Genomic DNA, 15,198 nt, shown 5'->3' with positions numbered 1-15,198 from the left:
GCTGGTGCATTGGCGCTGTGACATTTGACTGTTTAGGGACAGGAACAATTGTTGCTGCTTTGAAGCAGACTGGGATCCATGACGTAGACAGTGACATGTTGTAGATGGTGGTGAAGACCTCTGCTAGCTCATGTGTACAGTCTTTAGCACCTGTCCCAGCACCCCGTCTGGTCCAGCTGCTTTCCTGGGATTGATGTTACGCAGGCAGAGTCTCACTTCATGCGTGCTCAGGACTGGGGTGGTGTCAGTAGAGCGGAGCAGAGCAATACTGGGTCTGTGTTATCCCTGTCAAAACGGGCATAGAAAAGATTTAACTCCTCAGCCAGGGTTTGACAACAGTCCACTGAGGGGGATGTTGTCTTCCTATAGTCCCTGACAGTCTTAGTGTCTTCCCACTCCTGCCATGGGCTTAAAGAGTTGTTAGATTTGGCCTCAATCTGCCTTTTGTATCCTTGTTTGGCAGATTTGACGTCTTTCCACAAGCTAGTCCTGGCTGCACTGAAGGCATTGGTGTCCCCAGACTTGTATGCTGCATCCCTCACTCTCAGTAGCTGTTGTATGTCATGTGTCATCCAAGGTTTCCGATTTGGAAACACACGTATTTGCTTCCAAGATGTTACACAATCCACACAAAAGTTGATGGAGTCCAGCACTTTTGAAGTGTATTCATCCAGGGATTCATGTGACAACATGCCCTGGCCTTCAAATACATCCCAGTTTGTGTGGTGAAAGCAGTCCTGGAGCTCAGGGATGGCCCCATCATGCCGGTTTTTGTTGCTTTTCCAATCTTTAGTTGATAAAAATGATCAAAACGAAACTGCAAACTTCATAAGGAAAATAACTGATGTTACTATTGAAAATCTCAGAATGGACTTAATGCATCAAAACTGGTGTGATGTTTATATTGAAGATACTGACAAATCATACGAATTATTATTATTATTTCCAATTTGTATGATAAACATTGCCCACTTGTGTCAAAAATTGGTAACAAGCGAAAAATTGCTAAACCTAGGGACACAAAGGGACTCCAGGGACTTTTTGTATAAACAGTTTATAAAACTCAGACCACATGAAGCTGAAAGAAATACAAGACATACAAAAACAAATTAACATTATGAGATCTTGTAAGAAGCAGTACTATAGCAATTTATTGGAAAAAAAAAATAAAACCAATATTAAAGGCACTTGGAAGCTTTTAAATGAAATCTTTAAAAAGAAAAAAGTTGTTAAATATTAGCCATCTTATTTTTACACAAATTCTGACACAATCGTAAAAGAAAATAAAGGTATTGCAGATCATTTCAATGACTATTTTGTTAATGTGAAAAAAAACTATCAAATTCAAACAGTAAAACAACACAATTCTAGATTCAATGTACATTAAAGAAGCAGATGAAAACAAAGTTATTGGCATAGTTCATAAACTAAAAGGAAAAAAAAAAACAACTGACAGTTACAATTTTGATATGTTTTTGATAAAGAATATTATTGATTTTATTGGTAAACCTTTAACTTATATTTGTAATTTGTCATTAACAACTGCAAAATTTCCTTCTAAAATGAAGATAGCTAAAGTGATACTGCTGTTCAAATCTGGTGACAAACATGTCTTTTCAAACTATAGGCCAATCTCACTCTTACCACAATTTTCAAAATTCTGGAAAACATATTTGTAAAGAGGTTAAACGATTTCATAGCTCAACATCATATACTCAGTGAACAGCAATATGGATTTAGAAAAAAATTGTACTACTTCACTGGCTTTAATTGATTTTGCTGAACAAATTACAAATGCAACTGAGAACAAGTAATGCACTGTAGGGGTTTTCTTTGATTTACAGAAAGCATTTGATACTATAGATCACACTTTACTGTTGGATAAACTACAGACGTATGGTATTAGAGGACTGGCACATGATTGGATAGCTAGCTATTTACACAACAGGTATCAGTGTGTCCATATTGGTGGGATAAATTCTGAATTTTTGAAGATTACATGTGGGCTGCCCCAGGGTTCAGTCCTTGGGTCATTGTTGTTTCTGTTATATATTAATGATATATGTTGGGCTTCTAAGTCTGTGAGTTGTATTTTGTCTGCCGATAATACAACGGTGTTTTGTAGTGGGGATCATTTGGGACAGTTCTTGGACATGATGGAGCGGTAACTACTGAATTTCAAACAATGGTTTGATTTAAACAAATTATCGCTTCATCTTGGTAAAACAAAGTGTATTATATTTGGAAATAAGCCCAGGAATTTAAGAAGAAATTTATTAATAAATGATCCTGAAACTGAAATTGTAACCAAAACTAAATTTCTTGGATTTATTGATGATAAATTAAGCTGGAAAATTCATATTAATTATATTAAATCTAAAATCTCAAAAGCCATCGCAATCCTGAATAAAGCAGAAGATTTCCTCTCCCAACATTCGTTAGTTACATTATATCATTCAATACTTGTCCCATATATGACCTACTGCATTGAGGTTTGGGGAAACACATACAAAACAAATACAAATCCAATATTTTTACTACAAAAGAAATCGATAAGACTTATCAGTAATAAACCATATCATGAACCAACAAACCCACTATTTGTCTGTTTACATATTTTGAAATTCTTGGACTTGGTTGATTATATCACAATACAAATCATGTATAAAGTTAAAAATAAACTTTTGCCTCAACATGTCCAGAAACTGTTCAAAATGAGGGAGTCCAGCTATAATTTGAAAGCAACATTAGTATTTGATAAATTAAAGCCTCGCACTACTGTAAAAAGTCATTGTTTTTCTGTAAAAAGGTGTAAACGTTTGGAATAACTGTTCTGATAGCATTAAATTATCTGGTACTTTAGTTAGCTTAAAAAGACTTTATAAAATAATATAATTACTGTTGGGAAGGTGTCGTAGCACGGACCCACAACAGGGGGCGCTAAAGAACGGACAATGAATAAGCCAAAAAGTAACAATTTAATGTTGTGACAACTCACAACTAAACACACAAAAATTGTAAAGGCAATTAACACCAGGTGACGTGTGGGCAGGCTCGAAGATAGAAGACCCCCGACGAGAGAGAAGCCGCGTCCCACACGGCTTGCACCACCAACGGTCTGAAGAACACCGGAGCCGCCAAGTCCCGAGTCCCCAGGTGGCCTCTGTCTTCGGCTGTCGACCCTAATACTGCTGGCAGAAAACAAAGACAAGATGAGTGAGTGTGAGTCCGCACACTCAGTAATCCACAGTCTGCACACAGTTAGGAGGGAGCACCTCCACCTCCAATCACACACTCGTGCAGCTCCTGTTTAATCCACTTATCTGGTTTGGGGTGTGAGGCGAAGCCGTCGCTGTCACACCAAACGCCAATCCCACAGATAAGGAAAGCACCAGGAAAACGGCTGCAAAAGAAGTTCAGATTATCACTCAACGATATGAGTCAGCAGAGAAAGTTACCTCTTGGTAGTCGATTTCTCGGCGGGGAGGTGGAGTTGCAGTCCGTCTTATGTAGTGGTGTAGATGAGTGACAGCTGGTGCGATGAGTGACAGCTGTCACTTCTTCTGGGTCTGGCGCCCTCTCGTGCTTGGAGCCCGCACTCCAAGCAGGGCGCCCTCTGGTGGTGGTGGGCCAGCAGTACCTCCTCTTCAGCGGCCCACATAACAATTACTTGTTACAGTATGAAGATTTAGGTTAATTGAGTTTGTTCCTGGTTTCTTCAATTGCACACTGCTGTTTATTCGTTTGTGTTGAGACATTTGGTTCACTGAATAATCTTTATTGTCTGTGCTTGTTTTTTCTTTTATTTTTTTTCCTTTTTGGTATTTGTTGTTATGGGTATGTATACATATATATAGATATATATGTGTGTGTATATTGTAAGTGATAAAAGGGGTGGGTGTTTATAAGCTTTTGCTTCTGCCTACACCCTTTCAGCCGCACAAACTGGGAAATTGTTAGGGTTTTTTTTTTTTTTTCGTTTTTGATTCACGAGTTTTTAAGTATGTGTGTGTGTGTGTGTGTGCAGAATAAATTCATTCATTCAGTTTTAATTTTCGGTGTATAACATGGATGTAGCATAATTGAAAGAGGGTCTGACATACCAAGATGGGGATATGCGCTGGCCTTGTATGCCTTTGCTACATTAGTATTCACTTGATCCAGTGTTTTACCTCCTCTGGTTGCACACTTCACATTGCAGTGGAATTTGCAAAGAACAGTTTTTAAGTCAGCATGATTAAAGTTCCATTCTTCTTCGTCTTTCGGCTCTTCCCGTTAGGGGTCACCACAGCAGATCAATCGTTTCCAGAAAATTTGGACAGGAAATTTGGGTTTCTAGAGTGAGACTTCTCTGGCTTTGTACAGAGATTTTTGGGAATCTGCTACCTCAGCCACTTTACATCATAGTGTGAATGGGTCCAACTGACTTTTATGTTCTCGCATACACCTCCTCTGGGTAATGTCTAGACATGTTCAGTGCTGTTTTAGTGTTGGTATTTTTGGTGTTTTGGGTTACTTACTGCTAGCTGAGGACAACGGGCTGTGATCAGACCTGCAGCAAGAGAGAGAGGCAAAGCCAGAACAAGAAACAGAAAAAGGAGACAGGAGTTTACATTATGGAGCATAATAAACATGATTTACAGAATGGCATGGTCCTATTTCAAACAAAGTGTCAACATTTCACCAAACAACTGGAGCACTTTAACAGTAAAGGTCACCAAAACTGGACTTTCACACAATCTTATGGTGGTTTTAAACACAGAGGTGCATGGTGACACAGACATACAGTATACTGAAGTACAGCTTTGAAGTACTTTGGATATTTCCAGTTTATATAACTTATACTCCCGCTAAAACACCCCATGATTCTATTTCAAAAGGTACAGCCAATCATTTTTTATCTGAATGTTACAGTCACTCATTTCAGAACATTTTTACATGCAACACACATGATCATTTTATAAATTACAATTGCTTATAGATTAAAGGGTGGCCCCTCTAAATGAATAAGTTAACCTTCTGGGGTCCGAGGGCATTTTTTGGACAGTTCACTCACCTGGCATAAATGTTTTATTATTGCTGTTAACAGCACTCCCTGCATCCCACAGTCAAGTATTATGTCTCGTTTTTTTCAGGGCAACCTGTACTTTCAAAATATATATATATATATAAGATCGCCCACTATATATAATATAGTGGGCGATTTTAACATCCACACAGATGCTGAGAATGACAGCCTCAACACTGCATTTAATCTATTATTAGACTCAATTGGCTTTGCTCAAAATGTAAATGAGTCCACCCACCACTTTAATCATATCTTAGATCTTGTTCTGACTTATGGTATGGAAATTGAAGACTTAACAGTATTCCCTGAAAACTCCCTTCTGTCTGATCATTTCTTAATAACATTTACATTTACTCTGATGGACTACCCAGCAGTGGGGAATAAGTTTCATTACACCAGAAGTCTTTCAGAAAGCACTGTAACTAGGTTTAAGGATATGATTCCTTCTTTATGTTCTCTAATGCCATATACCAACACAGTGCAGAGTAGCTACCTAAACTCTGTAAGTGAGATAGAGTATCTCGTCAATAGTTTTACATCCTCATTGAAGACAACTTTGGATGCTGTAGCTCCTCTGAAAAAGAGAGCTTTAAATCAGAAGTGCCTGACTCCGTGGTATAACTCACAAACTCGCAGCTTAAAGCAGATAACCCGTAAGTTGGAGAGGAAATGGCGTCTCACTAATTTAGAAGATCTTCACTTAGCCTGGAAAAAGAGTCTGTTGCTCTATAAAAAAGCCCTCCGTAAAGCTAGGACATCTTACTACTCATCACTAATTGAAGAAAATAAGAACAACCCCAGGTTTCTTTTCAGCACTGTAGCCAGGCTGACAAAGAGTCAGAGCTCTATTGAGCCGAGGATTCCTTTAACTTTAACTAGTAATGACTTCATGACTTTCTTTGCTAATAAAATTTTAACTATTAGAGAAAAAATTACTCATAACCATCCCAAAGACGTATCGTTATCTTTGGCTGCTTTCAGTGATGCCGGTATTTGGTTAGACTCTTTCTCTCAGATTGTTCTGAGTTATTTTCATTAGTTACTTCATCCAAACCATCAACATGTCTATTAGACCCCATTCCTACCAGGCTGCTCAAGGAAGCCCTACCATTATTTAATGCTTCGATCTTAAATATGATCAATCTATCTTTATTAGTTGGCTATGTACCACAGGCTTTTAAGGTGGCAGTAATTAAACCATTACTTAAAAAGCCATCACTTGACCCAGCTATCTTAGCTAATTATAGGCCAATCTCCAACCTTCCTTTTCTCTCAAAAATTCTTGAAAGGGTAGTTGTAAAACAGCTAACTGATCATCTGCAGAGGAATGGTCTATTTCAAGAGTGTCAGTCAGGTTTTAGAATTCATCATAGTACAGAAACAGCATTAGTGAAGGTTACAAATGATCTTATGGCCTCAGACAGTGGACTCATCTCTGTGCTTGTTCTGTTAGACCTCAGTGCTGCTTTTGATACTGTTGACCATAAAATTTTATTACAGAGATTAGAGCATGCCATAGGTATTAAAGGCACTGCGCTGCGGTGGTTTGAATCATATTTATCTAATAGATTACAATTTGTTCATGTAAATGGGGAATCTTCTTCACAGACTAAGGTTAATTATGGAGTTCCACAAGGTTCTGTGCTAGGACCAATTTTATTCACTTTATACATGCTTCCCTTAGGCAGTATTATAAGACGGCATTGCTTAAATTTTCATTGTTACGCAGATGATACCCAGCTTTATCTATCCATGAAGCCAGAGGACACACACCAATTAGCTAAACTGCAGGATTGTCTTACAGACATAAAGACATGGATGACCTCTAATTTCCTGCTTTTAAACTCAGATAAAACTGAAGAGCCTTCAGTTAATTCAAAATGCTGCAGCTAGAGTACTAACGGGGACTAGAAGGAGAGAGCATATGTCACCCATATTGGCCTCTCTTCATTGGCTTCCTGTTAATTCTAGAATAGAATTTAAAGTTCTTCTTCTTACTTATAAGGTTTTGAATAATCAGGTCCCATCTTATCTTAGGGACCCCATAGTACCATATCACCCCAGTAGAGCTCTTCGCTCTCAGACTGCAGGCTTACTTGTAGTTCCTAGGGTTTGTAAAAGTAGAATGGGAGGCAGAGCCTTCAGCTTTCAGGCTCCTCTCCTGTGGAACCAGCTCCCAATTCAGATCAGGGAGACAGACACCCTCTCTACTTTTAAGATTAGGCTTAAAACTTTCCTTTTTGCTAAAGCTTATAGTTAGGGCTGGATCAGGTGACCCTGAACCATCCCTTAGTTATGCTGCTATAGACTTAGACTGCTGGGGGGTTCCCATGATGCACTGAGTGTTTCTTTCTCTTTTTGCTCTGTATGCACCACTCTGCATTTAATCATTAGTGATTGATCTCTGCTCCCCTCCACAGCATGTCTTTTTCCTGGTTCTCTCTCTCAGCCCCAACCAGTCCTAGCAGAAGACTGCCCTTCCCTGAGCCTGGTTCTGCTAGAGGTTTCTTCCTGTTAAAAGGGAGTTTTTCCTTCCCACTGTCGCCAAGTGCTTGCTCACAGGGGGTCATTTTGACCGTTGGGGTTTTTACGTAATTATTGTATGGCCTTGCCTTACAATATAAAGCGCCTTGGGGCAACTGTTTGTTGTGATTTGGCGCTATATAAATAAAATTGATTGAATTGATTGATATATGCTATAGTGATGTTTTATAAGTGTAATAAAGGTTTACAATCAGAAATAAGAAAGGAAAAAGTAAAGCGGAAATTAATTTTCCACACACATTTATTTAAAACACACAGGAAACTATAATAAACAACTGTTTTGACACTTTATAAAGGTAATTTGAGGTCTTGTGTGAAAGACCGTACAATAAAAAGGTTCAAACAATAAACACAAATGCACATTTTGAACAATATATACAAAATGGTCTATGCATTGTTTTTGTCTTCATCTCAAAGCAATTTCTGTCTGCTATTACAAAGGTCACATCACAAACTCATACTTCTATGAAGGTGACTGTGTGTTTGTTCTCTCCTGCATTGAAAGTAGCTTTCACACTTTGAGGCCCATTCACACTCTGAGGAGTGGCCCCTCTCCCTCGCTCCATTGATATGGTAAACAGTGCTTTACACTGGAGCGAGAGAGCTTGCCACAGGCAAACTAGTGGAGCAATCCTGATACTCACACACTCTTTGTTTGAGCACATGAGATTGTCATCAGAGGCCCTCCGTCTGCTCCGTCTGCTCACTTTCACTGATTGCTGTGCGTAGTAGCACAGGGCGCATTGGAGCCAGCAGCCAGGGGGCTATTCAAAAGGGCCAACTAGTAACACATCACTCCTAAAAACAATCTTTGGTTTACCACATGAGGTAAATCTGCCCTACGATTGGATTTTGGAAAACCATGTGATGGTGAAGCAATTCTGATTGGACACTCACATTGCGCACGTCATCACACAGCTTCTATGAGGAGTACAAAGATGGTGGACGGCTGGCTCGAAAGTCCGCGGAGTTAACTTGTCAGCAAAAAAAAAGTAAGTTTCTATCTCTGTCTATCTCATCATTAAAAAGTTATTTATAATTTAGTAAAACTTGGTCTCAGCCGTCGCATACAACGGCGTCAGCTCCAGAGGGTTAATGTCACAATAACAGGTCAATATTATACACAAAATAAGAGGGAAAATTCTTACAAAAGTTTAAAAACCTGTTCATAACAAATATTTACAAAAACAAAATAAGCATTTTAAAGATATTTGGGATTGTTAACAGCAATAACAACAGTTGTCATCTGTTTTAGGAATAAAATAATTAAATCATAAGACAAAAAGCTATGACCACCTGCTAAGGATGAAAGTTCAATCAATCAATCAATTTTTTTTTTATATAGCGCCAAATCACAACAAACAATTGCCCCAAGGCGCCTTATACTGCAAGGCAAGGCCATACAATAATTATGTAAAACCCCAACGGTCAAAACGACCCCCTGTGAGCAAGCACTTGGCTACAGTGGGAAGGAAAAACTCCCTTTTAACAGGAAGAAACCTCCAGCAGAACCAGGCTCAGGGAGGGGCAGTCTTCTGCTGGGACTGGTTGGGGCTGAGGGAGAGAACCACGAAAAAGACATGCTGTGGAGGGGAGCAGAGATCGATCACTAATGATTAAATGCAGAGTGGTGCATACAGAGCAAAAGAGAAAGAAACAGTGCATCGTGGGAACCCCCCAGCAGTCTACGTCTATAGCAGCATAACTAAGGGATGGTTCAGGGTCATCTGATCCAGCCCTAACTATAAGCTTTAGCAAAAAGGAAAGTTTTAAGCCTAATCTTAAAAGTAGAGAGGGTGTCTGTCTCCCTGATCTGAATTGGGAGCTGGTTCCACAGGAGAGGAGCCTGAAAGCTGAAGGCTCTGCCTCCCATTGTACTCTTACAAACCCTAGGAACTACAAGTAAGCCTGCAGTCTGAGAGCGAAGCGCTCTATTGGGGTGATATGGTACTACGAGGTCCCTAAGATAAGATGGGACCTGATTATTCAAAACCTTATAAGTAAGAAGAAGAATTTTAAATTCTATTCTAGAGTTAACAGGAAGCCAGTGAAGAGAGGCCAATATGGGTGAGATATGCTCTCTCCTTCTAGTCCCCGTTAGTACTCTAGCTGCAGCATTTTGAATTAACTGAAGGCTTTTTAGGGAACTTTTAGGACAACCTGATAATAATGAATTACAATAGTCCAGCCTAGAGGAAATAAATGCATGAATTAGTTTTTCAGCATCACTCTGAGACAAGACCTTTCTTATTTTAGAGATATTGCATAAATGCAAAAAAGGAGTCCTACATATTTGTTTAATATGCGCTTTGAATGACATATCCTGATCAAAAATGACTCCAAGATTTCTCACAGTATTACTAGAGGTCAGGGTAATGCCATCCAGAGTAAGGATCTGGTTAGACACCATGTTTCTAAGATTTGTGGGGCCAAGTACAATAACTTCAGTTTTATCTGAGTTTAAAAGCAGGAAATTAGAGGTCATCCATGTCTTTATGTCTGTAAGACAATCCTGCAGTTTAGCTAATTGGTGTGTGTCCTCTGGCTTCATGGATAGATAAAGCTGGGTATCATCTGCGTAACAATGAAAATTTAAACAATACCGTCTAATAATACTGCCTAAGGGAAGCATGTATAAAGTGAATAAAATTGGTCCTAGCACAGAACCTTGTGGAACTCCATAATTAACTTTAGTCTGTGAAGAAGATTCCCCATTTACATGAACAAATTGTAATCTATTAGACAAATATGATTCAAACCACCGCAGCGCAGTGCCTTTAATACCTATGGCATGCTCTAATCTCTGTAATAAAATTTTATGGTCAACAGTATCAAAAGCAGCACTGAGGTCTAACAGAACAAGCACAGAGATGAGTCCACTGTCCGAGGCCATAAGAAGATCATTTGTAACCTTCACTAATGCTGTTTCTGTACTATGATGAATTCTAAAACCTGACTGAAACTCTTCAAATAGACCATTCCTCTGCAGATGATCAGTTAGCTGTTTTACAACTACCCTTTCAAGAATCTTTGAGAGAAAAGGAAGGTTGGAGATTGGCCTATAATTAGCTAAGATAGCTGGGTCAAGTGATGGCTTTTTAAGTAATGGTTTAATTACTGCCACCTTAAAAGCCTGTGGTACATAGCCAACTAACAAAGATAGATTGATCATATTTAAGATCGAAGCATTAAATAATGGTAGGGCTTCCTTGAGCAGCCTGGTAGGAATGGGGTCTAATAAACATGTTGATGGTTTGGATGAAGTAACTAATGAAAATAACTCAGACAGAACAATCGGAGAGAAAGAGTCTAACCAAATACCGGCATCACTGAAAGCAGCCAAAGATAACGATACATCTTTGGGATGGTTATGAGTAATTTTTTCTCTAATAGTTAAACTTTTGTTAGCAAAGAAAGTCATGAAGTCATTACTAGTTAAAGTTAATGGAATACTCAGCTCAATAGAGCTCTGACTCTTTGTCAGCCTGGCTACAGTGCTGAAAAGAAACCTGGGGTTGTTCTTATTTTCTTCAATTAGTGATGAGTAGTAAGATGTCCTAGCTTTACGGAGGGCTTTTTTATAGAGCAACAGACTCTTTTTCCAGGCTAAGTGAAGATCATCTAAATTAGTGAGACGCCATTTCCTCTCCAACGTACGGGTTATCTGCTTTAAGCTACAGGTTTGTGAGTTATACCACGGAGTCAGGCACTTCTGATTTAAAGCTCTCTTTTTCAGAGGAGCTACAGCATCCAAAGTTGTCTTCAATGAGGATGTAAAACTATTGACGAGATACTCTATCTCACTTACAGAGTTTAGGTAGCTACTCTGCACTGTGTTGTTATATGGCATTAGAGAACATAAAGAAGGAATCATATCCTTAAACCTAGTTACAGCGCTTTCTGAAAGACTTCTAGTGTAATGAAACTTATTCCCCACTGCTGGGTAGTCCATCAGAGTAAATGTAAATGTTATTAAGAAATGATCAGACAGAAGGGAGTTTTCAGGGAATACTGTTAAGTCTTCTATTTCCATACCATAAGTCAGAACAAGATCTAAGATATGATTAAAGTGGTGGGTGGACTCATTTACATTTTGAGCAAAGCCAATAGAGTCTAATAATAGATTAAATGCAGTGTTGAGGCTGTCATTCTCAGCATCTGTGTGGATGTTAAAATCGCCCACTATAATTACCTTATCTGAGCTAAGCACTAAGTCAGACAAAAGGTCTGAAAATTCACAGAGAAACTCACAGTAACGACCAGGTGGACGATAGATAATAACAAATAAAACTGGTTTTTGGGACTTCCAATTTGGATGGACAAGACTAAGAGTCAAGCTTTCAAATGAATTAAAGCTCTGTCTGGGTTTTTGATTAATTAATAAGCTGGAATGGAAGATTGCTGCTAATCCTCCGCCCCGGCCCGTGCTACGAGCATTCTGACAGTTAGTGTGACTCGGGGGTGTTGACTCATTTAAACTAACATATTCATCCTGCTGTAACCAGGTTTCTGTAAGGCAGAATAAATCAATATGTTGATCAATTATTATATCATTTACCAACAGGGACTTAGAAGAGAGAGACCTAATGTTTAATAGACCACATTTAACTGTTTTAGTCTGTGGTGCAGTTGAAGGTGCTATATTATTTTTTCTTTTTGAATTTTTATGCTTAAATAGATTTTTGCTGGTTATTGGTGGTCTGGGAGCAGGCACCGTCTCTACGGGGATGGGGTAATGAGGGGATGGCAGGGGGAGAGAAGCTGCAGAGTGGTGTGTAAGACTACAACTCTGCTTCCTGGTCCCAACCCTGGATAGTCACGGTTTGGAGGATTTAAGAAAATTGGCCAGATTTCTAGAAATGAGAGCTGCTCCATCCAAAGTGGGATGGATGCCGTCTCTCCTAACAAGACCAGGTTTTCCCCAGAAGCTTTGCCAATTATCTATGAAGCCCACCTCATTTTTTGGACACCACTCAGACAGCCAGCAATTCAAGGAGAACATGCGGCTAAACATGTCACTCCCGGTCCGACTGGGGAGGGGCCCAGAGAAAACTACAGAGTCCGACATTGTTTTTGCAAAGTTACACACCGATTCAATGTTAATTTTAGTGACCTCCGATTGGCGTAACCGGGTGTCATTACTGCCGACGTGAATTACAATCTTACCAAATTTACGCTTAGCCTTAGCCAGCAGTTTCAAATTTCCTTCAATGTCGCCTGCTCTGGCCCCCGGAAGACAATTGACTATGGTTGCTGGTGTCGCTAACTTCACATTTCACAAAACAGAGTCGCCAATAACCAGAGTTTGATCCTCGGCGGGTGTGTCGTCGAGTGGGGAAAAACGGTTAGAAATGTGAACGGGTTGGCGGTGTACATGGGGCTTCTGTTTAGAACTACGCTTCCTCCTCACAGTCACCCAGTCGGCCTGCTTTCCCGGCTGCTCGGGATCTGCCAGGGGGGAACTAACGGCGGCTAAGCTACCTTGGTCCGCACCGACTACAGGGGCCTGGCTAGCTGTAGAATTTTCCACGGTGCGGAGCCGAGTCTCCAATTCGCCCAGCCTGGCCTCCTAAGCTACGAATAAGCTACACTTATTACAAGCACCGTTACTGCTAAAGGAGGCCGAGGAATAACTAAACATTTCACACCCAGAGCAGAAAAGTGCGGGAGAGACAGGAGAAGCCGCCATGCTAAATCGGCTAAGAGCTAGTAGCTGCGCTAAGCTAGCGGATTCCTAAAAACACGCAAAGTGAATAATGTGCAAATAATTTAGAGGTGATTCAGCAGAAGGAGTGCTTTAGTTAAGGCACGTGAAGATTACACTGTGAAACAAATCGTAATCTAGATAACTAGATCAATCTAACTGCGCAGATTAAACAGCTAACAGATACAGCAAAACACCGCTGTGCTCCGGAACAGGAAGTGATACAATACCGCAGTGAGAGCCAACCACCAGTAGAGGCCTGGTGGTTGGCTCTACTGGTGGTTGAGTTCCATGACTATTTACAGGGATCAACCAACACATATCACTCAGACTGTTGGTTGTTTGTTTGTTTTAATTAATACCTGCACAGACTGTGTTGACAGAGTAAATAACAGAGTGACAGCCATTTTTATTGTGCGTTTGTGTGGATAATAACAAACACAGACATATTTACTGAGCACAGAATTGATTTTGTTTGCTCAGAGAGAGATATTTGCATGTCAGCCTGGGCATTAGACAAGCCTGACCTCAGATATAGGAACAAATATTCTTGGCAGTATGCACTGCCAAGAATATTTAAAGCCCCTTTACACATAACACAAATGTGGGCAAAACAGGCCGATCCAGGCCGAACGGGTGAAACCCCAAAAAATTCCAGCCGCAGCAGGAAACAGACTGTCGGACAGCCATGTACAGATGCTGTACGACAATCGAGAATGTGGCTCAGATTTTTCATGAGTGCCATTCAAATTGAAAGCATGATGATGAATGTCATCAGTACATACAGTGCATCCAGGAAGTATTCACAGTGCTTCACTTTTTCCACATTTTGTTATGTTACAGCCTTATTCCAAAATGGACAAAATTCAGTTTTTTTCACCTCAAAATTCTACACACAAATTTCATAATGACAGTGTGAAAAAGTTGGGGGTTTTGTTTTTCAGATTTTTGCAAATGTATTAAAAAACAACTAAGAAATCACACGTATGTAACTACTCACAGCCTTTGCCATGATGCTCAAAATTGAGCTCAGGTTCATCCTGTTTCCACTGATCATCCTTGAGATGTTTCTACAGCTTAATTGGAGTCTACCTGGGGTAAATTGAGTTGACTGGACATGATTCAGAAAGGCACACACTTGTCTACATATAAGGCCATACAGTTGACAGTGCATGTCAGAGCACAAACCAAGGATGAAGTCAAAGGAATTGACTACAGACCTCCAAGACAGGAGTGTCTTGAGGCACAAATCTGGGGAAGGGTACAGAAACATTTCTGCTGCTTTGAGCACAGTGGCCTCCATCATCTGTAAATGGAAGATGTTTTGATCCACCAGGACTCTTCCTAGAGCTGGCTGACAGTCTCAACTGAGCGATCAGGGGAGAAAGGCCTTAGTCAGGGAGGTGACCCAGAAACCCAATGTTCACTCTGTCAGAGTTCCAGCATTCTTCTGTGGAGAGAGGAGAACCTTCCAGAAGGACAACCATCTCTGCAGCAATCCACCACTCAGGCCTGTATGGTAGAGTGATGGAAGCCAGTCCTTAGTAAAAGTCACACAGCAGCCTGCCTGGAGTTCGCCAAAAGACACCTGAAGGACTCTCAGACCATGAGAAACAAAATTCTCTGGTCTGACAAGATAAAGACTGAAATCTTTCCTGTGAATGCCAGGTGTTTGGAGGAAATCAGGCACCATCCCTACAGTGAAGCGTGGTGGTGGCAGCATCATGCTGTGGGGATGATTTCAGTGGCAGGAACTGGGAGACTAGTCAGGATTGAGGGAAAGATGAATGCAGCAATGTACAGAGACATCCTGGATGAAAACCTGTTCCAGAGCACTCTTGACCTCAGACTGGGGTGACGGTTCATCTTCCAGCAGGACAAT

The 15,198-nt window shown here is 40.2% G+C and overlaps 1 protein-coding gene across 2 annotated transcripts in view; it reads right to left on the bottom strand.

The window, feature by feature from the left end:
• The window catches only part of LOC117524794 (protein FAM124A), a 114,119-nt gene that overhangs the window by 88,448 nt on the left and 10,473 nt on the right, over positions 1-15,198 (bottom strand). For both annotated transcript variants that reach the window (XM_034186613.1, XM_034186615.1), the window contains one exon: positions 4,521-4,552. In XM_034186613.1, coding sequence (XP_034042504.1) covers positions 4,521-4,552 — 32 coding nt within the window. The remainder of the gene's footprint in view (positions 1-4,520; positions 4,553-15,198) is intronic.

This window comes from Thalassophryne amazonica, chromosome 14 (assembly GCF_902500255.1).
Source record: "Thalassophryne amazonica chromosome 14, fThaAma1.1, whole genome shotgun sequence".
NCBI lineage: Eukaryota > Metazoa > Chordata > Actinopteri > Batrachoidiformes > Batrachoididae > Thalassophryne > Thalassophryne amazonica.
The sequence above is the reverse complement of the archived record's forward strand: the minus strand, read 5'-3'. Positions and strand labels throughout refer to the sequence as shown.